This window comes from Phytophthora cinnamomi, assembly GCF_018691715.1.
Source record: "Phytophthora cinnamomi strain GKB4 chromosome Unknown Contig27, whole genome shotgun sequence".
Classification (NCBI taxonomy): domain Eukaryota; phylum Oomycota; class Peronosporomycetes; order Peronosporales; family Peronosporaceae; genus Phytophthora; species Phytophthora cinnamomi.
Genome location: NW_027150960.1, coordinates 1,423,123 through 1,450,739, shown reverse-complemented (window position 1 = coordinate 1,450,739; position 27,617 = coordinate 1,423,123). Strand labels below are relative to the sequence as shown.

Sequence of the window (27,617 nt, the reverse complement as noted above, 5' to 3'; positions counted from 1 at the left end):
GCCACTCGAGCACTTGCCCCCTTCCTCCCTTGACTTGCTGCGCCATGGAGGGCGAAAAGGACCTGCTGGCGGCCGCCGTGCGCGCGCCGGAGACGCACATCAAGCTGGCGGACCCGAACGAGGACACGTACTTCGGCCGCGTGCGCAAGACCTTCTACATGCTGGACTTCCGCACGGCCTTCACGTCTCGCCAAGCGCTGGAGGACGCGCAGCAGCTCGTGGCGGCGCACCGGCGCGGCGAGCCCGTGGACGCCGCCGCGCTCGAGCACGCGCAGTACGTGACGCACGCCATCCTGCACCCGGACACGGGCGAGCCGGTGTTCGCGCCGCTGCGCGCGTCCATGATCGTGCCCATGAACGTCGTCATGGACGGCGCCATGCTGCTGGCCAACAGCACCAAGACCACCGTCTTCGCGCAGTGGCTCAACCAGACGTACAACGCACTGCACTACTACGCCAACCGCAACGCCTCCAACGAGGACACGGCGCAGCAGCGCCTCGCGGCCTACGTGGGGGCCACGGCCAGCTCGGTAGGCGCGTCGCTGGGCGTGCGGCGCCTCGCGAGCCGCATGACGGATGCCAAGTGGGCCCCCGCCGTCGCGCGCATGGGACCCTTTGCGGCCGTGGCGGCGGCGGACCTACTCAACATGGCGGTCATGCGGCAGAGCGAGTACGTGAAGGGCGTCCACGTGTACGACGAGAACGGAGACTACGTGGGCAAGTCGAGGCGGTGCGGGGCGCTCGCGGTCGCGTCCTGTGCCGCGGGGAGAATCTTTGCCGCGGCGCCCATCTTGTTGCTGCCGCCGCTCGTGATATCGAGGATCGAGGGGCACTGCAGCCTGTTCACGAGGCCCAAGACGCGGTGGCTGCGAGTTCCGACGCTGCTGGGACTCGTGGGCTGCGCGATTCAATTCTCGGTGCCGCTCACGTTCGGCCTATTCCGCCAGACGGCCCAACTCAATGCCACGTATTTGGAACCGGAGCTGCAGCACGCGACGCGCAAGCAGGACGGACAACCGGTGCGCGTCGTGACGTACAACAAAGGCATCTGATGGCGTCGTCCAACCTTAGACAATGTGGGGGAATGCAACCATAAAGACTGATATAATACACCTCAAGCTCATGTGGTCATCCGAGGAGCTTCTCTTCCAGGCCGGCCTCAAGACATACTGGTCACCTCCAAAATAGTCCCATGTTGAGTGCTTCCTCGGAACCAGACAAGCAGGCCAAGGATAGTTTTTCATTGCGGCGCCAGTGACGGCGCGTGACACTGAGTTTGTTGATGTCTGTGGAGCGTAGCATGGAGGCCGAGAAACCAAATGCCGCGGTTGTTTCAGCAAAAGCCAATGAAGCGACCGAGCTGTTCAACAAGCAGGTGGATCAGCAGAAGTTGGCTTCGATGGCAGCCCGCGTAGCACAACTGCAGGATGAAGATGCGGAGCTGCGTGCGAGGCACGACAAACGCGAACAGGAAACGCACGAGTTCGTGGCCTACTTCCAGAAGGAGATCCAGACCCGAGACAAGCAGCTCACCAAGCTGGGCGAAGAACTCGCCGCGGCGCGGTTGAGTCATGCACTGGCACTCGAGCAGATGCAGCAAGCGCGCGATGCAGAGCGACAGCACCTCACGCAACAAGCTGTTGCAAAAGAGGAGGCTGCATCTGAGCAGATATTTTACTTGCGCGAAGAGCTCCATCAGCTGGAACTGTTTCGAGAGATGAAGGACAGCATCGCTACCAAGTTGAAGGACCTCGAGACCCAATTAACGCTGGAGCGAGAGCAGGCACGTGATACGTCCGGTGCTCTCGAACGAAAGTTCCTTGAGGAGAAGGCTCGCCTGCAAAAGGAACACGAGAAAAAGATTGAGGTTGTCAAACAACAGGCCAAAGAGGACGCGCGCAATGGACTTGACGCAGACACTCGAAAGATCGTGACGGACAACAAGCGCATGGGTGAGGAGCTACGATTTCAGCTGCAAATGACGGAGGAACTGCAGCGAGAAAAGCAGCAGTTCGAAGCTCGGGCCAAGACCCTGAACATCGAGCTGCAACTCCAGGTTCAAAAAGAGGCCGAGTTTGCCAAACAGGCCCAACGACAAGCTCGAGAGCTCACTCAGTTGCGTTCTAGTCTGCGTGAGGCCGAGCAAAAACTTGGTGCGGGTTTGGCTGCGGCGTCCTGGGATGCTCATGCTCATGCTGCTCGTCATGAACGAGAGCGCGAGGAATTGACGCTGGACGTTGAAGGCTTACGAAAGTTGCTGCGACTCAAGAACCGTGAGCTGCGAAACCTGAGGCGACTAGCTCAAACGATTTTGAACCAGCGCACGGACGTTGAACAATTCTTCCTTGACTCGCTCGAACACGTCAAGCGAGAGATCGAACGGGAACGCAAAGAGAAACTCGACAGCGAGGTCGAACACTACCATCGTGAGGTGAATTGTTCGAATGGTATCAAACCCAGTCTACGGTTCCCAAAGCTCACGTCACCAAACAGCCCGGCACCTCGGCAAAACTCGATGCCTCCTGGCCCACCTCAACATTTTACCGAGAAGGTGGATTTACGTCAGCTCGGCTGGGAAGACCGTGAACGAGTCCTCCGTCTCGTGTTTGCAAAAATCAACCGTTCACAGAGCTTCGTCGACATGCAGGATAGCCCACCGGAAACGATCGAGACACCGCCTAAACACTCGAGGAGCCCAAACCAAAGAGAAAAGCACCGCTCCACAGCCGTTTACTTCGCCACGGAGCCACACTCAGAACGAAACGGGCGAGGCACTGCTGATGGTTACTCAATGGGTGAAGACTCTTTGAGTATGTCGCTGAGCGGAATGCCGCTCGCCCCGCGTGCACCGACTAGAGCAAACACAAGTAAAGGCAGATAGATTTACCATTGCGTCAAGCATTTTGCACACTCCTTTTGTGCTGCTTGTAGCCGACTAGGCTGATCAAAACTACGTGCACAGTTAAATCATACTTATATTCCCGACGAATAACCTGGTACTCGTTCGTAGTAGTAGTTGCCGTTGCTTGCATCACTATTGTAACTATCCGAGAAGTGGCGTGGTGAAGGTACCGGTCCATCATCCGAGTCGTAGCGTAGGGGGTCTTGAAAGAGGTCACCCCCGTGCGTCCACCGCGGACGCTCACGCTCGGGCTCTCGATCGAAGCCTCCAACTGAGCCTTCTGTACGGGTTCCATAGGAGCTGTAGGCGCTTGCGCCAAGTGGGCTGGCAGCCAACACTTTGCCCTCGCCCGTGTTAATAATGTGGAAAATGCCGTAATCGGGGAGCTTCTGCGACGCAGGCCCATGCTTTGGAGCTACACGACGAGAAACCTCATTTAGCTCATTCTTGACAATTCCCAATCTCTTCCAGCAATCGCATCCTCGTCGCTTACCTCCCACGCCGCCAGCCTTCGACGAAATCAAACAGAGCAGCAATATTGTGGGCAGGAATTCCCAAAAACAGAAGAAGACGAAGTAGGCGACCGTCGTCACGCGGCCGTTCATGTCCAGGTTGTTCCATATGCTTAGGAACCAACTCTGAGACGTGGCCAGATCCCGAATTCCTCGTGTGAAGAAGATAACGCACAACAGCGAGTTGATTACCGCAAGGCTCTGCTCACACCACGCAAAAAAACAAGATGTCAGAACAACACATGGAACAACTGTGGATATGGCACGAAAATCCTACCCGTGGTCTCGAAATCAACAATCTCCTTCGCTTCCAGCTTTCCACCTGCAGCAACATAATATGTTATAGACACACGCTTCATCAGCCCGCCACTCCTTCTACTACCGTCCTCGTCAACTGCACGCACGTTGGCCATTTTCCAGCCGAAGAAGCCGAAGAGCACGCTGAGCAGGAAGAAGGAGAAGGCCGAGTACTTGAGCTGCACGCTGACGTCGGAAACGCGGGAGAACTCCTGGTCGTACTCGTCCCCGCGGCGCGCGGCCTTGGATATGTCGTTGGACGAGTTGAAGGCCCAGACGACCGTGAACGTGGTCATGGTCATGGTGAGCAGCAGGTAGAGCGGCAGGCACACGTTGCGCCAGCGCGAGCGCCAGTCCGGGCCCGTGAGCACCTGGATGTAGAACAGGATGAGCAGCGAGAAGTTGGCGAACTGGATGGGCGTGGGCGACCAGTAGAGCAGGTAGAGCGTCAAGTAGCGCATGCTCGACTGCGTCGACATGATGATCCAGTAGGCGGCCCGCACGCCCGTCCAGAGCAGGCACAGCACGTGGAAGCCCGTGGACCAGGCCAACAGCTTGTTCCTGTTGCGCAGCGCCACCAGCAGCCGCGTCAGCAGGAACAGCGCCAGCAGCAGGCACATGCCCGTCAGCAGCAGCGTGTACACCGTCGGCTCGTATGTGCTGCTGCTGCCCGCGGCGGCGACGGCGATCATGGCGCGGGTGCAGCAGCTGTGCGTGCGGCTGGAGGGCGGCGGGAGGCTGCAGGAGGGTGCAGGAGGCGAGGTAGGAGGCCGCGCGCGGCCGCAAGTCCGGCGACGCTTCTGGCTGTGCTGCTTGGTGCGTTCGATTCAGAAGCGCAAATCTAACCTGATTAGTGGGCGGTGGATGGGACTGGTACAGTGTACCAGATGGAGGAACGCCGCCATGTGACGAGTCAGGGACAACTTCAAGGCGTGGATTCATTTCATGGTTTGGTATGCAATATAGTCATCGTTGGTGAGGGGATGGAGCGACGTTGTGGCTGCTAGGATGCGGTGTTTGATCCCTCCCCACACGCGACGACGGGTTGTGTGTGATGTTTTTTGTTCGGAGAGCGAGCTACTTGCGGTTGTAGTTGAGCTGTCGAACCGCGTCGAGCAGCGGACGCAATCGTTTGCGTGTGTCGAGGTCTTCCGTAGCTTCCTCGAGGTAGTCGTCTGCAGCGTGAGGTGGAACGGTGAACTTGGTTGTAGATCGAAACAAAGCATACACTCACTGAGACGCACCGTAAAGGGATAGCAGAGCGGACTCGGCTTCGGGGGAGTCGACGTAGTAGTCGTCGTGAGAGTCAAAGTCCTCCGTACTGCAGATGAGCGCTAGTACCTCGGCGCCCACGGCAATATCCGCAGCCTACAAAGACGAATAATCGTTACACAGTCAGCATGTATAGTGAACATCCTTTCGTATGACAAAAAGCTTGGCAGCAGCTCGTCGTACGTTCAAAAGATTGATGTGAGAACTCAAATGCATCGCCAGCAGCGCGAAAATGCGCTTCTCAGCGAACAACGGCATGATTCTGTGAATAGCACAACAGTTTAGTGACAACCTGCTTCATTCTACTCGTGCCAGCAACCGCTCCTTACCGTGATTCATCGATCGAGTCGAGCTGCCTGCACAGTCCTAGCAAAAAGTGAATGACTGTGACCTCTTGGCAGTTGTCCATCTTCTTGTTTGGTAGGTACTGCACAGACGTCGAACCATGAGGATTAGTGCTCAGAACGACAGTTCAAGCCACCATAGCTACACGTACGTCTGGGCGCTCGAGGCAATAGATTAAAATATCGTGGATATACTCGATCAACAGCGGAAGATCAGTAGTCTGTGGCATGACAAGAGCGTCAGCTGAAGTCATCTTGCTCGCCCAAAAACATCGTATCCTCACCTGCACTGCCTCGGCGTGAAGCCACGCATTCTTCAATGTGAGCCCCATGCCGTGCTCAAACTTCTCTAGTGTCGCCATCGTCTCGGTCTGCATCGATTAAGCTCTCAGTAAGCCCCATGGCTGTCAGCTGCAACAAAACTTCACCGCAATATCCGACCTTGACAGGACCGCGCTCGATCATGCGCTTGAGGTAGTTATTGTAGTCCACGAGATTGCGCAGGCACCTGCGACAGCGTCATCCAGCCATCGTCAGCACCGGTGCCGTGTGCAGAGGAAGAAAAAATCTCAATCTTTTTGGACACCTACAGATTCAACTTCCCGTCTTCAAGCAGATAACTGCATACAAATACGTAGATCATCAACGTTAGCACCAGCATCTACAGACCACAACGCCGCCTAGAGCTCGGCCGTCCGCACTGACCGCAGGGCGATCTCCTCGCACTCCCAGAGCGTGGCGTCGTGCTTCTTGGGCAGCTGGCGCTCCATCTCGGTGATGTGGCCGATGCGGCCGATCTGCTCGGCCATCTGGATCCAGTCGTCCGAGAGCACCGGGTAGTCGGCCATGAAGCGCACGTGGTTGCGTAGGTCGGCCGTGAGCTTGGCCGAGAGCTCCTCGAAGCTGTCGGTGGCCTCGCGCTTGGGCACGTAGTGGTGCTTCCTGGACATGTCTTCGCTCTGCTCCTCCGCTGTCGGGTGGTTTCTGCCGGAATGACACGGCGCAGGCCACTCGCTCCGAGCGAGCTGCTATTGCCAGTGTCAACGCCCGTTGCAGCTCCTATTCTTAGCCGGGTCTCTTCAACTCGCGTCTCATTGGGCAGAAATGCGTGCTGCAGCTTGCACCTGGCGCATCTTATCGCCTCTAGCTTCTGGCACCACTGCACGCAGCACGTAGACTGCATCCTACATTTTTATTTTTGATGGCATTGGTCGAAACTGTGTTCTATACTTGTATCTGCACTGTCATTGGCGGAGCGTATGCGTTGTGACAGGGTGTAGATCCCCAATCTCGCAAGCCAGCCTCCCAGAGGGGGGGGCGGTTCCCACACCAAGAACCACCAAGCGCTCGCAGACGACCATGGACTCGCGCGGGGAGATGAAGGCGCTGGACGCGCAGATCGAGCGCCTGCGCCGCGCCGAGAACCTGACGGAGACGGAGATCTACGAGCTGTGCCAGAAGGCCAAGGAGATCCTGGCGGGCGAGTCCAACGTGCAGCCCGTGCGCTGCCCCGTGACGGTCTGCGGCGACATCCACGGGCAGTTCTACGACCTGCTGGAGCTCTTCCGGATAGGCGGCGCCTGCCCGGACACCAACTACCTGTTCATGGGCGACTACGTGGACCGCGGCTACTACTCGCTCGAGAGCGTGGCGCTGCTCGTGGCGCTCAAGGTGCGCCACCGCGAGCGCATCACGATCCTGCGCGGCAACCACGAGAGCCGCCAGATCACGCAGGTCTACGGCTTCTACGACGAGTGCCTGCGCAAGTACGGCAACGCCAACGTGTGGAAGTACTTCACGGACCTGTTCGACCACCTGCCCATGACGGCGCTCATCGAGAACCGCGTCTTCTGCATGCACGGCGGTCTGTCCCCGTCCATCGACACGCTGGACCACGCGCGCGCGCTCGACCGCGTGCAGGAGGTGCCCCACGAGGGCCCCATGTGCGACCTGGTGTGGTCCGACCCGGACGACCGCTGCGGATGGGGCATCTCGCCCCGCGGCGCCGGCTACACGTTCGGCCAGGACATCACGGAGCAGTTCAAGCGCAGCAACGGGCTCACGTTCATCGCGCGCGCGCACCAGCTCGTGATGGAGGGCTACCAGTGGACCCACAACCGCGGCGTCGTCACCATCTTCAGCGCGCCCAACTACTGCTACCGCTGCGGCAACCAGGCCGCGCTCATGGAGATCGACGAGGTCATGGCCGACCGCAACGGAGACAAGGTATACGAGACGTGCAAGTTCATCCAGTTCGACCCAGCCCCGCGCGACAGCAGCTTCAACGAGAAGAAGCGCACGCCCGACTACTTCCTGTAGACGAGTGGGGACAGGTGTGAGTGGCGGCCCGGGAGGAAGAAGAGCGAGGGTGCGAGCGAGCGAGCGAGGAGGACAGAAAGCAAGAAATGCCGGAACAGCGAAGCAGGTAGGTAGTAGGGTAGGTGGGTGGTCAATCCGAGGACAAGAAGCAGCTTGTGGACGGAGGTGCGAGGGCTCTGGCTAGTGTCATTTCGCCTGACGAGGTGTTGCCCTACTTCTCTGTCTCCCAGGCCTTTTTGTTCACGAGGTAGGGCATGACGGTATTCTTCATATATGCACGATTTAGTTGGTTGTTGTGTTGGCTGTTGCGGATTTCGTGCGTCTCCTTGTCCTGCCCTCTTGTGCATTGTTCCAGACCAGTTAGAGCAACGTGAGGAACTGCTGCAGCTGCTTCTTGAGCTCCAGCGAGTCGCTGTGCGTCGGGTTCGTTGTAAGCGCGCGATTGACCTTGGTGAACGAATCGTGGAAGTCGCCGACCTTGTACGCCAGCAGCGCTGTCCGACGTTGAAGCAGACAACACAAATCGTAGCAGAGCCGTGAGGAACCTCACATGACAGACAAGCAGAGAGCATACACGACTTACCGCGGTTGTAGCTGGGCTCGAACATGAAGTCCGCGAGCGTCTCGGAGAGCTGGAAATTGGCTCGCGCCTGGTCGAGGTTACCCTTGCGCAGCTCGAGTACGCCAAGATTGTTGTACGATTCGGCGTGGTTGCTATCCACGGACACGGCGATTTTGAAAGCTTGGTAGGCAAGCCCAAGATCGCCGATGCCGATGGCGACTTGGCCGATGTTGTACCAGACGTCGGCCATGCAGTCGTCCGAGGCAAGTGACAGCGCGCGATCAAAGCACGATAACGTCATGTCATATTGCGACGCGTAGAAGCAGCAGAGTCCGATGTTGCACCAGAGCTCGGCGGTGTTCACGTCCATCTGAAGCAGGCGCCGGTAGTAGCGCAGCGCCACCTCCGGGTGATCTGTGTAAAAGTAGTTGGACGCCAAGCACGCGATTGCCTCGACGTTGGACGCATCCAGCTGCAGTACCTCCTTGTACACGCTGACGCTCTTTTCCACGTCGTTGAGCATATCGTGGACGCGCGCAATGCTAACCAAGAGCTGGACGTCCCCGGGGAACTTGGTCTTACCCTTCTCGTACCTGTCCAATGCCGTGTTAGGCTGGTCCAGACGCAAGTACACCTTGCCTAACTCCAAGAACGTGATCACCATGTCCTGGTTGCGCAGCGACGACTCGAACTGCTTCTCCGCGTCTCGGAAGAGCCCCAGTTGGTAGTAGCACTTACCAAGACGAGCCTTCCACCACCAGTCCTTGTAGTCGGCGGCAACTGTCGCCTCCGCCGCGAGTTCAAGCGCCTTCCTCGGGTTGTGCTCGCAGTAGAGCAGGTAGTCCACGAGCGCCTTGGCAATCGCCGGCCGCTTGGCGTACCGCTTGAAGTCGAGGCGGTTGACGTCGATGAACACGCCCGAGTCGGACGCCTGCATGGACGCCGTGCCAAGCCGCACCTGCCGCCCCAGCGTCGTCGCTGGACGGGAAGTGCCTGGTCGGTTGCCCTGCAGCGCACGGTCCACCGACATGCTGCCCGTGCCCGGCCTCGAGCTCGTCCCGGGCCGCGCGAAGCCGCTGAGCGGACGGCCGGTGGACGTCATGGGGCGCAGACTCGGGTCGCCCGTGCCTGCGCGCGAGTTGGGCCGGTTGAGCGACGTGCCCGGCCGCGGCATGGAGGCCATGACGTTGTCGTCCATGAGCAGGTCGGCCGCGCCGTCCTCCTCGAGCTCCGAGTCGTCGATGAAGTTCTGCATGGTCATGGCCTTGGTCTTGGTCACCCACGCGGCCTGGTCGTACGGGTTCTGCGCCAGGATGTCCGTGCAAATGTCGATGCAGTCCGCGAACCGCCGCTGGCGCGAGCGCAGCAGCGCCATGTAGAACGGGTCCACCTGGTCCAGCGCGTCGAAGTCCGTCATGGTGTCAATGGCACCGTCAGTATGCGTCGCTTCAAGATCACCTCGCGATGTACCAGCATCATGGTACAAGGGCCTTCATATTGGTGTGGCGCACCCCAGGCCACCATTCTCCGCGTCTCTTCAAGCTCACCTCGGCGCGACCTGATCTGCCGCTCTCTGCCCCCATGCCGGCCACTTTCCGCAGCGCGGGGCCGTCCAATGTGACCGTGGACGTCGCCTGCCCGCGCATGGAGGGCACGGTGCTGCCACTGGACTCGATGAGCGGCCGCAAGAAGAAGCTGGGCGGCTCGAGGCTCAGTCGCCGCAAGCCCAAGCCGCGCAACGGCAGCCGCAGCAACAGCCTGGCGCTGCTGGCCGCCGCGGGGCTCGACCTCTTCCGCGAGGGCCTCATGCTGGACGGCGTGTACCCGCAGCGCCACACGCCGCGCCACCCGGCGGTGTCGCCCAACCTCAAGAGCATCCCGGAGGACGCCGACGCCGTGGCCTTCCACGCCACGACGGACAGCCAGGTGATCCTCATCCTGGGCGACGCGCTCGACCGGCGCGGGAACCTCACGCCGCTGGGCGCCACGCGCATCGCCAGGGCCGCCGAGCTCTACTGGGACACCATGAAGGCCTACGCGCAGCACCAAGCCAACGCCTTCTGCTACCTCGTGCCGACGGGAGGCGAGAACGAGCGGGAGGGCCTCGTGCAGACCGAGGCCATCCGCAACGAGCTGGTGGAGGCGGGCATCTCGCCGCACCACATCATGATGGACTGCTCCGCGGTGAGTGGGGAGCCTTTTTGCTGGTGTGAAGGGGATACTCGCTCTGGTTTTTAAGAGTTTTTATTGGTGTTTTGCTGCAGACGACGGTGATTGACAACGTCATCCAGCTCATCCCGTCGCTGCGGCACCTGCGCATCGAGCGCGTGCACGTCGTCACGTCCAGCTTCCAGATCCCGCGTGTCAAGCTCATCGTCGACAGCATCTTGGGGGCCGTGCCGGACATGACGTTCACCGTGGCGTACCATACGGCCTTTGACGTGCTGAGTGAGGCAGAGCGCGCGAACCGCGAGGCAGCCGAGCTGCGCCTGATGGAGAACGTGCGAGAGCCGCTGGATGACGTGCTCCGAGCGATGAAGAAGCAGCGCCGCAGCTCCATCGCGAGCACCCGAAGCGCCGACAGCTCGAGCAGTCGATCGCCCAGCGCGTCCCCTATAGCGTAGGGGGCTGCAACGCCACAGCACTCCGGCCGATGCTAGGCTGCTAAAACTCGAGTGCTGCTGAGTCAAGTTCCACGAACGGCGCCGAATTGCTGAACCAAGGCGACAGGTGACATACTGGCACGCCTTCTTTCGCCGCGCAGCAAAGTAGTTATGTGCATTAGGTTGTTTCTTAGTTGAAAATGAACTTGCAGTCGAATGGAAGTCAACACCTGCGAAGAACGGATCCCAGCGAACGATTTGAGATCGTCTACCACCTCGTTGAAGTTGGAACAGACTGTCATTCCTGCTTTCGCCAGCCAAAAGGCACACCCGAATTCTCTTCAAGATCAGCGCCATGACACCTCGCCCAACTCGCAGCCCCTCGACGTGCGTATGCCGTTCTAGTCTCTACTATTTGCCTTTAGTGTTCACTGGTGTCTTCCAGTTACGCATTGCAGGCGTCGCTGCCCCATCTGCCTCTGCCCCCGCTGCGCGCTACGCTGGACAAGTATCTGCGCTCGCTGGAGCCACTCGTCACCAAGGTTTGCAGAACTACTACGATAACAAAAGGAGCAGTGCGAAGTCTACCTATACACTTAAATTGTCGGTCTACAGGAGGAGCTCGAGAAGACCAAGCAGATCGTGGAAGAGTTCGAGAAGCCTGGAGGTCAAGGCGAAGCTCTGCAGGCGGAGCTCCTGCAACGTGCCAAAGAGCACGATAACTGGGTAAGGACCACGAACCACTTTGAAGCATCACAACTGGAATATACGCTGAAGGCCCTTGCTTGCCTTGCAGATGGCGGAATGGTGGGAACAAGTGGCTTATCTAAGCGATCCGACGCCCAACGCTCTGTTCGTGAATATGGTGACAGGCTTCGGCTCGTTCCAAGATTTTGAGCGGCCCGTGTCCCAGGCCAGACGAGCTGCCGAGACTGTGCGCTACACGTGCGAATATCTGGAGAGACTCAAACGCGAACTGGTGCCGCCGGAGACGATGGGAGGGCATGTACTCTGCATGAACATGTTCCGACGGCTATTCTCGACTTGTCGTATCCCCGAGAAGCCGACTGACCGATTCAAGCGCGTGGAACCCGCCGCCGTTCGACACATCACCGTGTTTTGCGAAGGAAGAGTGTTCATGTTGCGCGTGTACGATGCTGAGGGCGAGATCTTGACCATTGGGGACTTGGAGGTGCAGCTCTTACATATTCTGCGGCACTCCGCGTATTTGAATGCGCTTTCTGCTGGGAAGCGTGCCACATTCGACGAAGATGACTCGCCACAGTTTGTGGGGGCCCTGACGGCGATGAGGCGTGACAAGTGGGCCGAGGCGCGACAAGCTCTGGTCGAGTTCGACCAGTTAAACGAGCGCAGCCTTGAAAATATTGAATCGAGTCTTTTTGCGCTGTGTCTGGAGTCAGCGTCTCCCGAAACACCGTCGGAGCTAGCACGACAGTGTGCCGCTTCAAACGCTGGCAACCGCTGGTTTGACAAGAGCTTCCAGTACATTGTCTTTGCCAACGGCATAGTGGGGGCCAACATGGAGCACGCAAATGCAGACGCTACGGTGCTCCAGTCGATGTTTCGCTGGCTAGGCGAGCGCTATTTGAACCGCGATGGCGGCTATGAGACGTTCATCGAGAGCCGTCACCATTCACTGGAGTTCCTGACTCCGCCGGAATTGCTGCGCTGGCACTTACCTCAGGAGATCGTGGCAAACACAATCCCAGCAGCTTTGGTTGACTTTGAGCGCGACGGAGCCAAATTGCGTATGGTGGTAGTCAGAAACAAATCCATAGGCAAGACCAAACTGCGTACGGTGAAGCTGTTTCCCGACACCTTCGTCCAAATGGGCATTCAGCTTGCAGGCTACAGACTTTTTGGTCGCGTCGTGCCAACGTATGAAAGTGGGCACACTCGCATGTTTATCGAAGGACGCACGGAAACCATTCGCACGGTGACAACAGAGGTGCTCGCATGGCTTCAGGTGCAGGACAAACCTGGTGTCGATGAATCAGAGGTCGTGGACAAGCTCAAGCGCGCGATGGCACGACACAAAGAGATTTCGCTTGAAGCACTATCTGGCAATGGTATCGACCGCCATTTACTCGGATTGCAGATTGCAGGAATGCAGAAGACGGGATCTCCACCTGCTCTGTTTGCCGATCCGAGTTACGCAAAGAGCGGGGGAGGTGGCAATTTCGTGCTCTCCACGAGCAATGTATCCGGGTATCCGTGGCTATGGGGCGGATTCGTGCCGATGCTACCCCACGGCATCGGGCTCTGCTACGGCTGCGAAAACGATTTTCTCGCCTTCATGATCACTTCGTTCGACCCAAGCGACCGTGACAAGCAACTCCCAGGCCCACCACTCCCCCGTGTCACTGCACCAGAGTTCCAACGCGCTCTGTTCCAGGCGTTCGAGGACATTTATGGACTTGTCGAGCGCCACCACGAGCCGGCAAACCCTATGTGCAAGATCTGAGCTGGTTCACGGATCAAACTGCGGCCAGTTACCTTGGTCGATTGTGCATGATTATTGCTTGAAGCGCTCTTCATTTCGTCACTAGTCTAGTAGTTGTCGCGCGATTACAACTCATGAATCGGCTTCTAGGATAACGTTGAAAAGAACTTGCAGTCGCCAAATATTACCAGAGCATGTCAGTGTTCGAGCATCAAATGCAGGACCCCGATGCAGATCTGCCAAAGGAAGCCCATCGGTGCAACGCGCACATGGAAGCCACGGTATCAGCAGTCTGCTCCGAGCAGAATCGTGGCGTGGCAGACCTCCATTGGCTCTCGATCTTCGTTCGCGCTGCAGCAGCGTGCATTCGTGGAAATGGCTACACGGAGACGCACGGGACCCCCGGCCGAGGTGCCTATGTGGTGCTGTCTGTGATGGACTCTGTCCGAGTCCGGCGTTGCTCATTACGCGATAGGCAGCGAGGCAGGTATCCGCTCGATCAACATGAAGGCCTGCAAGTTCCAGTCACAGGGGCTCATCGTGTTGGTGTGCCTCATCAACATGCTCAACTACTTGGACAGAGGCATCATCCCCGGAGCGCCACAGAGCTTCCGGCACTTCATCACCTCGTCGCTGGGCGTGGCCGTCACGGACCAATCCGTGTACTTCGGGTTGCTGTCGTCGGCCTTCATCATCGGCCACTCGGTGCTGTCCATCGTCTTCGGGTACTTCGCGCTCAGCCATCGACCATTCCGCATCATTGCGCTGGGGACGAGTATCTGGATCGTGGCCATCGTGATCTGCGCCATCTCGGAGCACGTCAACAGCTACGCGCTGTTGATCGTCGGTCGAGTGCTGAGTGGGGCGGGTGAAGCCTCGTTCCAATGCGTGGCACCGCCATTCATCGATCGCCACGCCCCATCAGAGCGTGCATCGTTGTACGTTGGCATCTACCTGGCCTCGGTGTTCGTGGGCGAAGCCATTGGCTTCGTCTACGGCTCGGCGTTCGCGGACTCGTCGCTCACATGGGCAGGCGGGTACTATCTCGAAGCGGTGTTGATGGTGTTTCTGGTGTGCTGCTGCTTATTCTGCGTGCCGGATGAACTCAACGTCGTGCCTCCGCAGGACGACGTTGCATTGAGGAAGTCGCTTGTGTCGACTCAAGGGCTTCCAAGCGAGATGCGGTCGATGAATGCAAGCGGAGTGGAGCAGTTCATGATGTCGCCGGCGTCGCATCGGTCGACTCCGGAGCTGGCGGTGAGGAAGGAGTCGTTCTTCCGCGCGTGGTGGGACGTGCTCTCCAATACCCCGTTCTTGCTGTTCGTGCTGGGCAACGGCGCGTACACGTTCACCTTGGGCGTCTTCAACACGTACGGCCCCGACCTCTTTGTCGGACTGGGCTTGTTCGGCGACGAAACCTCGGCGTCGCTGGTATTCGGCATCATTGTGGCCGTGGGTGGACTGCTAGGCACGCCTCTAGGGGGCTACCTGATCGACCGACAGACGAAAGACACCAATGTAGCTGGCAAACGCTGCTTCGTGGCCATGGTGTCGAGCTTCGTGTACGTGGCGCTGGCCGAGGTGTTCATCCTCATCATGTGCTTCCTCGCAGGAGCTAAAGCGGCCTTCCTGGTGTGCTTCACCGTCGGACTCTTCTGCATGTGCGCGCTCTGGGGGCCGCAAATGGTGGCCATCCTCGAGCTGTTCCCGGAGTCGCGCCGCTCGATGGCCATCTCGGCCAACGCCGTGATCATCCACGTCTTCGGCGACGTCCCGGCGCCGACCGTCATGGGCGTCGTGTGGGACGCCTGGGCGCCCAACTGCGGGGCCGTCGCGGGTTCGGAAGGCGACGCCGACCTCAACCCGCTGTGCAGCGAGGACCAGGGTGGGCTCAAGAACTTCATGCTGCTCTCGACGTTGTGGATGCTCTGGGCCGTGCTGCTCTGGGCGCTAGCAGCGGTCGCCATCAAGCGGAGACAGCAGCACGGTGGCTTCGAGCTCACCACGCCGGCCGAGTATTAGACAGACAAGTACACGTATAAGCACGCCTTCCTGCCCATGTTGAACGTTGCGCCGGGTCTAGCCAAGTGCAGGTTCAACGCGGACAGATCAGGGCCGCCGGACTAATCGACAGCTTCAACTGAGCCATCCCACAGCTGTCCTGACATTGACTGCTCCTCCTCCTGCTACCGCCGGAAGCGATGCACGCCGGGGCCAGCGCACTTCCCCCCAACTCACGTCACTCTTCGATCGGCGCGCCGGCTGTCACGTGATTGCCAGCCAGCACCATGCAGGCCTGCAAGATCCAGTCGCAGGGGCTCATCGTGCTGCTGTGTCTCGTGAACCTGCTCAACTACATCGACCGGGGCATCATCCCCGGAGCGCCCCAAAGCTTCCGGCACTTCATCACCTCGTCGCTGGGCGTGGCCGTCACGGACCAGTCCGTGTACTTCGGGCTGCTATCGTCGGCCTTCATCATCGGCCATTCGGTGCTGTCCATCGTCTTCGGGTACTTCGCGCTCAGCCATCGACCATTCCGCATCATTGCGCTGGGGACGAGTATCTGGATCGTGGCCATCGTGATCTGCGCCATCTCGGAGCACGTCAACAGCTACGCGCTGTTGATCGTCGGTCGAGTGGTGAGCGGCGTCGGGGAGGCCTCGTTCCAATGCGTGGCACCGCCGTTCATCGATCGCCACGCTCCACCGACGCGTCGGTCGTTCTACGTGGGGATCTACCTGGCCTCGGTCATCGTGGGCACGGCCATCGGCTTCGTGTACGGCTCGTTGTTCGCCGAGTCGCCCTTGACGTGGGCGGGGGCGTTCTACCTTGAGGCCATTCTGATGGCGTGTCTGGTCTTCTGCTGCTTGTGCTGCGTGCCCGACCAGCTCAACGTCGTGCCGCCGACAGACGACGCCGTCGCGCTGAGGAAGCCGCTCGTGTCCACGAACGAGTTCGCCAGCGAGGTGTTGTCGCTGTCCCGGGAGTCTCACGACACCGTCGAGAGGAATGGGGCGGACCTGTCACCCGCCGAGCTGGAAGAGAAACTCGGCGCCGAGATGCTGTCGCCCGAGGAGTTCAACGGCGCCGAGTCCTTTTTGCAGACGTGGTGGGAGATCCTCTCGAACGTCCCCTTCCTGCTGGTGGTGCTGGCCCATGGAGCGTACACGTTCACGCTCGGAGTATTCAATGCGTTCGGACCGGACGTGTTTATCGGGCTGGGGCTCTTCTCCGACGAGACTTCGGCGTCGCTGATCTTCGGGGGCATTGTGGCTGTCACCAGTCTCATTGGCACCCCGCTCGGCGGCTACGTGCTCGACCGATACACGAAGCACACGACTGTGCCAGGGAAGAGGTGCTTCGTGGCCGTCTCGTCGCTCTTCTTCTACGTGACCATCGCCGAGGTGTTCGCGCTCATCATGTGCTTCATTTCAGACAGTAAAGGCGCCTTCCTCACGTGCTTCACCATTGCGCTCTTCTGCATGTGTGCGCTGTGGGGGCCCGAGATGGTGGCTGTGCTCGAGCTGTTCCCGTCTTCGCGGCGATCGATGGCCATCTCGGCCAACGCAGTGATCATTCACGTCTTTGGAGACGTGCCAGCGCCGATTGTCATGGGCATCGTGAGAGACAAATGGGCCCCGAATTGCGGCACCGTGGAGGACAACGGCGACGCAGTGCTCAACCCGCTGTGCAGCGAGGACCAGAACGGACTGAAAAACTTCATGCTGCTGTCGGTGCTGTGGATGGTCTGGGCGGTGATTCTCTGGGCAATGGCCATGGTGGCAGTCAAAAGACGGCAAAGGAAGGGAGGGTTCGTGTTCACTGCACCAGCAGAGATCTAGGATAAGCTCAAATGCTCGATGCTCGAAGTTGTAGGGAACATTGTGCTTCGCGCACATACAACACGCACTTTCAATTAACTTACTTCTCGACCTTGTCGGTCCTGCTGACATTAATGGCCCGATACACGTCGGGGGCCATCGCAGTGCTGCTGACGATGAAGCTAATGCTGCCGAACACGTAATACGTAATGGCCGTATTCATGTAGTGCGTGCCTTCATCGACTCGGTTGATGAAGTTGGGCATGTAGTACCAGCTGCCGATGATGAAGCACAGCGCACCGACGAACGTCCCGAGCGCCGCCAGCGTCCCCCAGCAGAACATGTTCCTGCATCGGAAGCCGGAGTCGCGCGGGTCTTCGTGGGTCATGCAGATAAAGAGGACGTCTGCAACGGCGGCAATGCAGAAGAGGACACATCCGATGATGAATGCCCAACACCCGAGTTCCGGCGCCTTCGTGTACCAGGAAGGGAGGAAGTAGAGCCCCCCTAGGATGAAAATCGACGTGGCCATGTAGTTGAACAGCGCGGTGAACGCGCGCAGCACTTGGCGCAGCAGGGTGCGGTGGTTGTACCGGACAGCCTGGATGAAGTCGAGGTTGGCGCCGACCCAGAAGAGCACGCAGCCGATCACGAAGTCCCAGCTACCGAAGAGCCCGCCCTTGCCGTTCCACGCGACCGAGTACTTGGGGAAGAAGTAGATGGAGCCCAGCAGGAAGAGCAGCGAGCCCACGAAATAGGCCAACACGCGAGACACCTCGAGCCACTTTTCCCATGTTTCGAGCTGGTGGTTCTCCGGAAGCAGCACCTCCGGCGCCGGCAGTCGAGGGGTTATCTGCAGCGAGTAATACGAATTCCGCGGGGTGATTCCTGGCATGTTGGTTGTGGGCGGTGGTGCGGTCGTCGGGCGAGAAATTCAGCAATGAATGCTTACTAATTAGGCTGGGACAACAGGGAACATGACACGCGAGAGGACCAGACGGGATTGTTGGAGGGAGACCTTGGGGATAAAGCCGTGTTTGCCCTGCAGAGCTCTGCGGACACGCGAGGGCAACCAAAACACGCCGGAACGCAGTCAGCAGATCAAGCAACACGACCTGCGTGCTGACCCAAGGTCGGAAGATTGAAAGCTTTTTGTCTTGAATTTGTTGGCAACCCGGACGACAGGGTGACAGCTGGAGGTGGACAAGAGGTTCAGCGTCCGCTGGTGCAGCAACTCGCGTGCTGTACGCGGTCATGATATCCGCTCTGCCACAGTTACGGGACACTTAAGGATTGGCACTTTATACATGGATACATGTACTTTTCGACAGCTATTGCACAGGAGCATTCAGTGCGGGGTCTCGGATATCCTCAAATACACGTTCCGATGCAACACGCCAGTCTGGGTTTTCCAAAGCGTTTAGGTTGCGCGTGTTGGATTCGACAGTCGATACATTTGTTTCGATCGCTTCAAGATCCAACGATCTGCCGACTGGCAAGATCTCTTGACGGCAGATTGTTGCTTTGGGGCCAACAGGCTGTCGCATGCCACAGCTTGATCTCTTGACACCAGTTCAGCAATTTTGAGAAGCAGCTTGCGAGTTTTTATTGGTCTCGCTTAGTTTCTGGGTCTTCAACTTTGCGCTCAAGACAGTCTTACCTGCTCTAAACTTGTAACTCGCGCGTCATGGGCTCACTCGTTTCTGGATTCGTGGCCCAAGTGATCAAGCATACCCTCCATAAACCATCTTCACATCATGCAAAACAACAGTCCGCGCAAAATGGAAGTCATGGTCAAGATAGTACCGCAGCACGAGCCGCAGGTACTGCTCTCCGGAAACCACCAGCTCGAAACGTGGGAAAAGTGACTCGAGGTGTCGCGCGCGATGGCGTATTTCTTAGGATCACTGCTCTTCTTGCTCGGCTCTATTTACTTCTATCCGGAGTACGCGGCCAAATGGAACGGCAACGCCGTCCTGTTTGCCAGTTGGGGCTTCGTGATCGGTTGTCTCTACTTCTTCGCGGGTGCCAACCTCGACTTCATCCAGAACATCCGCTATAACCACGGCACGCAGCTGCGTCAAGTCCTCCGCGCGTTCACCGCCTTGTGCAATTACATGGCAGCTTCGATTTTCGTCCTCGGCGCGCTCTACTTCCTCCCGTCATGGTACCCAAAGTCTCCAGAGCTCGGGTGCTGGGCGTTCATCAACGGGGCATCCTGTTTTGCTTCGGTGCTGTTGTAGAGATTCTCTTCATCTGCACCACTCACGAGGACCCGCGCATTTCTGGTTTCAGGATCAGGAACATCTTCTGCTGGGGGACCGTGGCAGCGCTCAGCACACTCGTTGGCTCCTTGTGCTTCATCGTCGGTAGCTGGTTCTACTTGCCCGAATACATCAACCGCACGGACGATGGCGCGCAGTACACGAACATAGCTGTTACGTATTACGTTCTCGGCAGCGTTTGTTTCGTTATCAACAGCTGCGTGTTGGCTCTCGGCGTGTATCGCACCGTCACCGCGAAGAAGACGCTCCAGGATGACAAGCGCTGGCCTAAAAGTCTAGACTCTGATAGTGAGACGGGTATCTCCACCTCGATAGAGGCATAAAGAACTAGCATCAATCGATGCTGCTCCTAGTCACCCCGCGGTCAAAAGCGAATGTTGTGTATTGCATGTGATAATCCGCCTCACGACCACGGCACCGGCGGAGCTGCTGCCACGCACAGTGAACTCACAATGTCCGCATCGCACGCAACCCGTCCGAGTTGTCTCGGTTCTTGAATCGCAGAAACTCACCGATCCGGTGCTCACAATGTAGGCGTCACACCGCTAGGCTCACGTGAGTGAGTTGAGTTGGCACAGACAATCGACGCCAAATTGCAGTCTGTCGGATGTGTAGGCATTACAAGCGCGTCTAACACTCACGCTGCCGTGGAGCATACCACTCCGCCTTCAGTGTGTACCTCGACTCGCGGTAGTCGCGGCTTTCGGTGCAAGTCGTCGTGTCCCCTCTGTATCCCAGTGCTCTCGACTCCACACGTTGGTGACCGCCAATGGAACCACTGCAACTATTGTACACCAACGGCAATGACTGACGCCTGCAGATCATGGTCGCTGCTCAACCATCTGCATGCACTTGTGTCAACGACAATACTTTTGAGACCGTACCCGCTCCAGTCTGGGATTTCCACTGCCCCGAGCACGCGCGGTTCCAGCTCCCCAGCAACACTCCAGTGTTCGCTACCATGACGCAGAGCTCTTCTCTGCGTACCCCACGCTTCCTGCTCCAGTGTGCAATACTGTTCGCATTAACGACACCCGTCGTACTCTCGCTCGAACAAGCTGCGGACGTCGAGGAAGTGAGGCTGGACCCGGATGTGGGCAAGTCCACCGTGGAGCTCATCAAAGCGCGCGGCTACGCGGCGGAGACGCACAACGTGACCACGGCGGACGGGTATATCCTCACGCTGCACCGCCTGCCCAAGTCGTACGCGGAGAGTCAATCCGGTGAGGCTGCGGTTGACAACAAGCCGGCCATCTTGGTGCAGCATGGCCTGCTCGACAGCAGCTTCTCGTGGGTCTGCAACTTCCGGAACCAAAGTCTCGCCTTCGTGCTCGCGGACGCCGGCTACGACGTCTGGCTCGGGAACAATCGCGGCAACACGTACTCAGACCACCACGTCAAGTACACCACCGAGGACGACGAGTTCTGGGACTTCAGCTGGCAAGACATGGGCAGGTTCGACCTCCCAGCCATGCTCAACCACGTTGTGCAAGTCTCGGGCCAGGACACCGTCGCGCTGGTAGGCCACTCCGAGGGCACGACGCAAGCTTTCGTTGCGTTCTCCGAGAACCAGACGCTGGCACAGTCCGTGTCGTACTTCGCGGCGCTGGCACCCGTTGCCTGGTTAAGCAACACCAAAGCCAAGGCGCTCAAGTTCGTGGCGAAGATCTACTTGGACAAGATCTTCGAGATCTTGGGGCAGGTCGAGTTCCTCTCGCAGAACGAGGTGCTGCAGGAGATCATCGGAGCTTCGGCGTGCACGCTGGACCCTCAGTTGTGTGAGACTGCTCTTGCTCTGGTGTCGGGCGACTCTGAAAACTGGAACTCGTCACGCGTTGGGGTGTACCTCTCGGAGATGCCGGCGGGAACCTCCGTCAAGAACATGGCGCACTACGCCCAGAGTATCCGCAAAGACACCTTCTCTGCGTACAACTACGGCTGCAGCTGTCTCCGCCTGCTTGGAATCAAGCTCTGCTCCAGGCACATCTGCAAGAACAAGGCCAAATACGGCACCTTCGACCCGCCGGCGTTCCCTGTCGCCAACATCAAATACCCGCGCACAGGGTTCTTCCGAGGCGAAAACGACATCTTGGCTACTGCCGTCGACATCGACAAGCTCCGGAACGCGATGCCGTTGTCCACGGTCGTCTACGACGTGAGGATCAGCGACTTCAGCCACATGGACTTCACCTGGGCCGTCAACGCCAACGAAAAGATCTACCAATCTTTGCTCGATCAACTCGAGACGTACGTAGGCGTCGGATACTAGAACGAACTGGTACGCACTACACAACACCATCGCTAGAATGCACTCAAATATAAGAGTCAAACCACAGTTCTATAGGTAAATAAGCCTGGAGTGCGCCATCTCTAGAGGATCAGGTCGTCGTGTCCTGCAGCCTTGGCCAGCTGCTGCACTTTCGCGACTTCGTTCTTGCGGTTGTTCTGCGTCAGCATTGATATCAGGTCTTCGTACAGTTCCACTTCAAAGCGCGGCGTCTCGGGTTGTGTGCCTTGGTGCAACAGAGAGAAGGTCCGTACGAACTCCGAGATCTCAGTGTCGGACTGGCACCGCATCATCAACTCGTGCAATTGATCCGACGTGAGCTGGAACCCTTCGCACTCCATGTTGTACGCAATATGCAGCGTACGTTCAATCAGTCCGATCTGAGTGCCCAACTCGATCAGCGCGACGTACAGCCCTTCCGGAATGGGCAAGTTTTCTTGGCTCAGCTCACGGAACAATGAGAAGCACATGTCGATTCCGCATGATCCGTACAGCGCGTTAATGACATAATCGAAGAACATAGTGTCGGTGGCAATGTCCTGGTTAGCCATATCGCGCAGGACACCCACCACGGCTTTCAGGTCACCGTGAGACGCGTGGATGAAAGCGACCGACGTATACGCCTTGACGTCGAGCACGACATTGTGTTGCTCCATCGCCTCGATGAGTGCTGTAGCATCGCCCAGCTCACGCCTCCGCATACAGATAGACAGCAGCGACGTGAAGACCTGGAGGTTTGGCGTCAGCTTCCACTCGAGAAAAGCATCCATGAGGTTATAAATCTCCTCAATCGAGGCGTCGCGGTGGTTCTCCACCATCTCCAGCATCGTGATGTGGTCGGGCTTGATGAACGGATTGCTCAGCATCTGCGAGAAGAGCTCCTTGGCTAGCTCGAACTTCTTGGTGGCCGCATAGCAGCCCAGTGCGTCGTTATAGTTCTCCACTTCCAGCATCCAGGCACCCGCAAGCTCCTCCTCTGTCGCAACCACCTCGTCCAGGACTTCCTCCAGGAAGTTCGGGTCCAAGTGTTTATGGCAGTAACGGATCGCCGATCCGTAACCAGCACTGCGGGCGACACCGCGAGTCGCCATCACACGGAAGACCTCTTTCAACGTTGAGAAGTCCTTGAGAGCCATGCACGCCTTCATCACGTTCACGTAGACGTTCTCGTCGGCCGGGATCACTTCATCCACGACACGACACTTCTCTTCACTGTCGCTCAAATCCGTCGTCAGCTCCTCACAGCCAACAAGCTTCTCGCGCGTGTTCTCCATCGCCGCATAGCAGTGCAGCGCCAGCGAGAACTCCTGCGTGGCCACGCAGCACTGAATGGCAGCCGCGAAGCCTCGCTCCAGCACCAGCTCCTTGACCGCCTCGAAGTCTCCGTCTCTTGCTCGCACGGCGCGCTCCACGTAGTCCAAGTACGCGCGCACAATCTTCCTGGGACTGCGCTGCGTCTCGCCGCTCGCCTGGAACAGCTCCAGGAAGCCTTGCTGCTGGAAATCTCTCGCCGCGTCGAACTCCGAACTGGCCAAGTACCGCTCTGCCAGCTGCAGCACCTGCTCGAACTGCCTGTCCGCCGTCATTTGGCCCAGCAGAGTCCCCACCACTGGCGGCGGCATCAACGGCTCGTGGCAATTCAACGCCACGTCGGACGCGCGGATCTCCGGCCACAGCTGCTGCTGGTACAGAAGCAGCTCTTGGGCCGCCGCCAGCAACTTGTTGTTGGCGCAGCCGTTGACAACTGGGACCAGCACGCGCGCCACGAAGCGCGGGCCGTATCGCTTGCTCAGCTGGCCCAGCAGCGCGTGGATCTCGTCCGACCGGAACGCATGGGACGACCGCTGCCGCAACACCGTAAATAACAGGTCCACCCACACCGGTTCGCTCGCGTTCTCCGGGGCGAACTTGGCCACGAGCCCCAGCAGCTCCGCGGCGCCGCGCTCGTCCCGCGCGTCCAGCCGCCGCTGCAGCGCCTGGTTCCAGGCGCGCGGGTCGGTGGCCGCCAGCAACGCGGTCTCGTCCTGGCAGCGGAGCGCGCGGCACGCGAACACGAAGCTGTCGGGCGACGTTTTACGGGACAGCAGCGCGTTCACGTATTTATCCTTATAGCGTAATTTTGGCGTCCGATTCGCGTCCGAGTGGCGGCGCGGGCTGCTGCAGCGCAGACTTTGATGGCGCCTGGGAGGCCGCACGTCCGCGGATACAGCGGAGGAGCTCGCCAGGCGCGCGCGGGGCTGCGAGGCTGCCGCGCGCTGGCACAAGCGACGCAGCATGGCAGTTGCGGTGGTGCTGGACGCGACTGACGTACGGCTGCAAACGCCCGCGTTAAGTTTGGTGTGGGGACCATAACCACATGGTTCGTGTGGTTAACACCACCCCAGCGGTTTACATGGTACGTAGTATTGCGCTTGAAGCTGATCCCAGTTTTTGCTGCCCCCCCTCTCGCTCCGCTTCGTCCAGCATGGCGCCTCGATTCGCGTTCCGAACGAGGTGCGCTGGTGGTGGTGGTTCATTTCCGTGGCAACAGCTTACCCATATTTATCTCTAAACAAAATACGTGTTTACGCAGCAAGTTCCGCAATGTGGAGTGTAAGCGCCTGCCGCGCGAGCAGAGCTTCGACCAGCTGCAGGTGGCCGTGGACGGCAACGTGCTGGCCGCCACCGCCTCGAGCTTCGCCTTCGCGCACCAGATGGACGGCGGCGGCGCCGTGCAGGTCAAGCTGCTGGCGCAGACGGGAAAGGAGGCGCTCGCCACGCCGCCGCTGGTGCGCGCGCACCCCACGGGGCGCGTCACGGCGCTGAGCTTCTCGCCGTTCCACGAGGAGCTGCTGCTGTCGGCGGGGGACGCCAATGCCACCGTTAAAATATGGAAGTTGCCCATTTCGGAGCCCTTAACGGCGGATTTGGTGACCCCCGCGGCAACTTTGCCGCAAGAGGCAACTGCGGGGATCGTGGCTGGAATTGCGCCACACCCGTCCGCGGACTCGGTTGTTGCCACGTACTCGCGGCCCGGGTCTCTCAGAATTTATGACTTGCAAACGCAGCAGTTGAGTTGGGAAGTGGGGGTAGGGGATAACGCAACGCTGAGTAGTGCGGCGTGGAGCTGGGACGGCAGCGCCATGGTGCTGGCCACCCAGGACCAGGCCGTGCGGATGCTGGACCCGAGAACAGACCAAGCGTCGGCTCCAGTGATTGAAGCTGCTCACACGGGCAAAAGACACCTGAGCGTGGTGTGGTGCGGCCGCACCCAACACTTTGTCACGTGTGGAAGCGACCGGATGCAGGAGCGAGAGCTCAAAATCTGGGACCCGAGGCAGTTGGCCAAGTGTCTGCACCGTGAGCGACTGGATGCCGGCGGAGTGGGGCAGTTGTTCCCGCTGTATGATGCGGACTTGGACTTGCTCTACGTTCTGGGCAAAGGAGACCGCAGTGCCAGGCTGTTCGAGGTAGACTTGGCGCGTGCTCCGTACGTGCACGCACTGGATCATAGTGCTCTGGGGAATATGACCTTGGCGGCGACATTGCTGCCGAAGGCTGCGTGCGATACCAACGTGTGTGAAGTGGCCCGCGTGCTGAACCTCACTGCGAGTGGGAGCAGCGTCGGGGGAAGCTGCGAGGTCGTGAGCTATCGGGTGCCTCGCAAGGAGGCGACGCATACGTTCCAGAGCGACTTGTACCCGGACACGTTGGCGCCTCAAGCCGCGATGACGGCTGAGGAGTGGCAGCAGGGACTCAATGAGGAGCCCAAGGTACAGGTTGTCAACCCGACAGTCAAAAGAGCTGAAGATACGACCGGGAGCGTGTTTGGACGACCTGCGACGAGTACAGTCGCAGCGGTGGGCTGGGGTGTACCAGCAGCTAACGGTGCCCCTGCGGCCAATGGGTGGCAGACTTCAGGTTGGGGCCAAGCACTGTCGTCGACGGCATCGTCGAATGCACCATCAAAAACTGCATCCGATGTGAAAACAGGCTGGGGATCGAGCACTAGGAAGTGGAATGAGCCAGAACCGAAGGTCCAAACTACCCCTCCCCCTCCCCCACCCATGCAGTGGAACTCATCGTTCTCCTCCTCCACGACTGCTGCTATCGGCAATGTTACCACCACGACAACGTCTTCTCCAGCCTCGTCGAACACGGCTGACACTTCAACAGACAACCCTGAAGAGACCCCTGCTCCAGCCACTGCTGCGCCGACACCTGACGTACCATCAACTGACGCAGGATCAATGACTATCGCGGACGTAGTCGAGCTATCAGACAAAGCACAGCGTCTTGGTGCGAAGTACGGACACAAGTTGAAGTATCTGCAGGGCAAGGAGGCCCCGCGCAACGACGTCTTCCACTTTGGTGACAAGCGCGTCGCATTCTCGACTCAAGCTTCTCCTGTGATCGCTGCAAACGCGACATTTTGGGCAGCCCCCATTGCTGGCGCAGGCGGACCCGTGCTGGTAGAGAAACTTGGCGCGACTGGAAAAGCACAGCATGGAGCTGCGCCAGTAATTAACGGGCAGAAGGCCGAGGTAGCTTCCCTCGCCTTCAACCCGTTCCATGACCACGTGCTCGCGACAGGGTCTACCGACTCAACTATTCAGCTCTGGTCTCTGGACTCGCAAAACACACCTGATGCATTCGAAGCGCCAAGCACACCGACATTGACGCTGTCAGGACACACTAAGGGTCTTCGAGCTCTACAGTTCAATCCAGCGTCGGCCGATGTGCTTTGCTCAACAAGCCAGGATCTCTCGTTGCGCTTCTGGGATCTTGAAGCTGGCCAAGAAAAGTTGTGCCTGGAAGGCAAACTGGACGATATTACCTGGAACATGGCCTTCAGCAATGATGGCGCTCTGCTCGCCACTGCAAGTCGAGCCAAAATTGTGCGCGTGTTTGATCCTCGTCAGTCGGAACATGCGTTGGTTTCTATGGGCTGCGGCCACGAGAGCAGTAAGCCGCAGTTTGTCACGTGGACAGACTCAACGCGTCTGCTGACAGTCGGCGTCAACGCGCGCAACGAGACGCAGATCAGTTTCTGGGACTCGCGCAATTTGCTGGAGCCTCTTGGTGTGCCCGTGCTGGTCGAGCCCGCAGCGAGTGCGGCAAGCACCACTACACCGCTACCGTTGTACGACGCCAGCTCGCACCTGCTCTTCCTCGTGGGCACTGGAAGCCGTCACATCTGGAGTTATGAAGTGGACCCGGTCGCAGCTACAGTGCAAGCGAACCTACCATTTATGATGTCCGGCACCGATACCATCGGTGGAGTTTCTCTCCTTCCGAAGACAACCTGCAATGTTCGCGATGTCGAGTTGGCGCGGTTGCTGGTAGCGACGCCCAATGTCGTTGAGCGCGTGTCGTTTTCGCTCCCGCGTGCGCAGAAGCTCAAGGAGTTTTTCCAAGACGATGTCTATGGCTTGGTCCCCAAGAAGGAGCCAACAGTGACCGCCGAACAGTGGTTTGCGGGCGAATCTATTGCTCCAGTATACGAATCGCTTCGGCCGGATGGTATGTTTCTGCAGTATCCCGCGCTCAAATACGATGTGGTATCGAGATTGCTAACACTTTTCGTGCTACTTGCAGGTATGGTGCCGCTTTCCGAGAAGCCGATAGACACTACACCTGTGCGTCCGAAGACCTTGGACTTCCAAGCCCGCAAGCGCGAAGAGGAGGAGAAGGAGCGCCAGAAAGCTGCACAGTTTGCACGGCTCAGTGTAAGTGGTCTGAGGAGGAACGACAATTCGCGAGAGCTGACGGGTTTTGCTGCTTCGATTTCTGTAGACACTTGCCGCGCAGCCAACGCTGCACTCCAACCACCATACTGCGATAAACCCCTCTGCATCGCAGACTGTAGAGGACGACAGTGACGATGACTGGGACGACTGAACAAAATGACGCATAGTGAACGCGAGCACGTCGATGCACGACCCAACGAGACGACGCACATTCACGGCA

General features: G+C 58.7%; 15 protein-coding genes across 15 annotated transcripts; 10 read left to right on the top strand and 5 right to left on the bottom strand.

Annotated features, from left to right (window-relative positions):
• Positions 1 to 44: 44 nt before the first annotated feature.
• IUM83_04190 (sideroflexin-like) lies at positions 45 to 1,052 on the top strand (the record flags this gene model as incomplete). The annotated part of the gene is made up of 1 exon (XM_067928246.1): positions 45 to 1,052. One exon carries the CDS (start codon positions 45 to 47, stop codon positions 1,050 to 1,052), a length of 1,008 nt encoding a protein of 335 aa, XP_067793860.1.
• Positions 1,053 to 1,300: 248 nt separating this feature from the next.
• Positions 1,301 to 2,939, top strand: IUM83_04189 (Basal body-orientation factor 1; the record flags this gene model as incomplete). Its single annotated transcript, XM_067928245.1, has 2 exons — positions 1,301 to 2,426; positions 2,932 to 2,939. 2 exons carry the CDS (start codon positions 1,301 to 1,303, stop codon positions 2,937 to 2,939), a joined length of 1,134 nt encoding a protein of 377 aa, XP_067793656.1.
• Positions 2,940 to 2,973: 34 nt separating this feature from the next.
• IUM83_04188 (uncharacterized protein) lies at positions 2,974 to 4,403 on the bottom strand (the record flags this gene model as incomplete). The annotated part of the gene is made up of 4 exons (XM_067928244.1): positions 2,974 to 3,317; positions 3,396 to 3,615; positions 3,692 to 3,736; positions 3,819 to 4,403. 4 exons carry the CDS (start codon positions 4,401 to 4,403, stop codon positions 2,974 to 2,976), a joined length of 1,194 nt encoding a protein of 397 aa, XP_067793657.1.
• Positions 4,404 to 4,788: 385 nt separating this feature from the next.
• On the bottom strand, positions 4,789 to 6,277 carry IUM83_04187 (uncharacterized protein; the record flags this gene model as incomplete). Its single annotated transcript, XM_067928243.1, has 9 exons — positions 4,789 to 4,886; positions 4,956 to 5,079; positions 5,167 to 5,245; positions 5,313 to 5,410; positions 5,480 to 5,548; positions 5,612 to 5,698; positions 5,769 to 5,835; positions 5,918 to 5,947; positions 6,033 to 6,277. The coding sequence occupies 9 exons, from the start codon at positions 6,275 to 6,277 to the stop codon at positions 4,789 to 4,791; spliced, it is 897 nt and encodes a 298-aa protein (XP_067793658.1).
• A 409-nt stretch (positions 6,278 to 6,686) lies between these two features.
• Positions 6,687 to 7,646, top strand: IUM83_04186 (serine/threonine-protein phosphatase PP2A; the record flags this gene model as incomplete). The annotated part of the gene is made up of 1 exon (XM_067928242.1): positions 6,687 to 7,646. One exon carries the CDS (start codon positions 6,687 to 6,689, stop codon positions 7,644 to 7,646), a length of 960 nt encoding a protein of 319 aa, XP_067793659.1.
• Positions 7,647 to 8,006: 360 nt separating this feature from the next.
• IUM83_04185 (sporangia induced TRP protein) lies at positions 8,007 to 9,625 on the bottom strand (the record flags this gene model as incomplete). Its single annotated transcript, XM_067928241.1, has 2 exons — positions 8,007 to 8,140; positions 8,230 to 9,625. The coding sequence occupies 2 exons, from the start codon at positions 9,623 to 9,625 to the stop codon at positions 8,007 to 8,009; spliced, it is 1,530 nt and encodes a 509-aa protein (XP_067793660.1).
• Positions 9,626 to 9,789: 164 nt separating this feature from the next.
• Positions 9,790 to 10,832, top strand: IUM83_04184 (YdcF family protein; the record flags this gene model as incomplete). Its single annotated transcript, XM_067928240.1, has 2 exons — positions 9,790 to 10,392; positions 10,473 to 10,832. The coding sequence occupies 2 exons, from the start codon at positions 9,790 to 9,792 to the stop codon at positions 10,830 to 10,832; spliced, it is 963 nt and encodes a 320-aa protein (XP_067793830.1).
• Positions 10,833 to 11,166: 334 nt separating this feature from the next.
• Positions 11,167 to 13,296, top strand: IUM83_04183 (Choline/Carnitine O-acyltransferase; the record flags this gene model as incomplete). Its single annotated transcript, XM_067928239.1, has 4 exons — positions 11,167 to 11,198; positions 11,257 to 11,353; positions 11,427 to 11,537; positions 11,608 to 13,296. 4 exons carry the CDS (start codon positions 11,167 to 11,169, stop codon positions 13,294 to 13,296), a joined length of 1,929 nt encoding a protein of 642 aa, XP_067793661.1.
• Positions 13,297 to 13,490: 194 nt separating this feature from the next.
• IUM83_04182 (Major Facilitator Superfamily (MFS)) lies at positions 13,491 to 14,416 on the top strand (the record flags this gene model as incomplete). Its single annotated transcript, XM_067928238.1, has 3 exons — positions 13,491 to 13,762; positions 13,857 to 14,312; positions 14,401 to 14,416. The coding sequence occupies 3 exons, from the start codon at positions 13,491 to 13,493 to the stop codon at positions 14,414 to 14,416; spliced, it is 744 nt and encodes a 247-aa protein (XP_067793662.1).
• A 38-nt stretch (positions 14,417 to 14,454) lies between these two features.
• On the top strand, positions 14,455 to 15,297 carry IUM83_04181 (Major Facilitator Superfamily (MFS); the record flags this gene model as incomplete). Its single annotated transcript, XM_067928237.1, has 1 exon — positions 14,455 to 15,297. One exon carries the CDS (start codon positions 14,455 to 14,457, stop codon positions 15,295 to 15,297), a length of 843 nt encoding a protein of 280 aa, XP_067793663.1.
• A 266-nt stretch (positions 15,298 to 15,563) lies between these two features.
• On the top strand, positions 15,564 to 17,117 carry IUM83_04180 (Major Facilitator Superfamily (MFS); the record flags this gene model as incomplete). Its single annotated transcript, XM_067928236.1, has 1 exon — positions 15,564 to 17,117. One exon carries the CDS (start codon positions 15,564 to 15,566, stop codon positions 17,115 to 17,117), a length of 1,554 nt encoding a protein of 517 aa, XP_067793664.1.
• A 79-nt stretch (positions 17,118 to 17,196) lies between these two features.
• IUM83_04179 (uncharacterized protein) lies at positions 17,197 to 17,991 on the bottom strand (the record flags this gene model as incomplete). Its single annotated transcript, XM_067928235.1, has 1 exon — positions 17,197 to 17,991. The coding sequence occupies one exon, from the start codon at positions 17,989 to 17,991 to the stop codon at positions 17,197 to 17,199; it is 795 nt and encodes a 264-aa protein (XP_067793804.1).
• Positions 17,992 to 20,342: 2,351 nt separating this feature from the next.
• Positions 20,343 to 21,650, top strand: IUM83_04178 (putative triacylglycerol lipase; the record flags this gene model as incomplete). The annotated part of the gene is made up of 1 exon (XM_067928234.1): positions 20,343 to 21,650. The coding sequence occupies one exon, from the start codon at positions 20,343 to 20,345 to the stop codon at positions 21,648 to 21,650; it is 1,308 nt and encodes a 435-aa protein (XP_067793803.1).
• A 101-nt stretch (positions 21,651 to 21,751) lies between these two features.
• On the bottom strand, positions 21,752 to 23,944 carry IUM83_04177 (PPR repeat protein; the record flags this gene model as incomplete). Its single annotated transcript, XM_067928233.1, has 1 exon — positions 21,752 to 23,944. One exon carries the CDS (start codon positions 23,942 to 23,944, stop codon positions 21,752 to 21,754), a length of 2,193 nt encoding a protein of 730 aa, XP_067793733.1.
• Positions 23,945 to 24,132: 188 nt separating this feature from the next.
• Positions 24,133 to 27,548, top strand: IUM83_04176 (coronin-like protein; the record flags this gene model as incomplete). Its single annotated transcript, XM_067928232.1, has 4 exons — positions 24,133 to 24,161; positions 24,241 to 27,170; positions 27,246 to 27,376; positions 27,444 to 27,548. The coding sequence occupies 4 exons, from the start codon at positions 24,133 to 24,135 to the stop codon at positions 27,546 to 27,548; spliced, it is 3,195 nt and encodes a 1,064-aa protein (XP_067793801.1).
• Between the last annotated feature and the right edge of the window lie 69 nt (positions 27,549 to 27,617).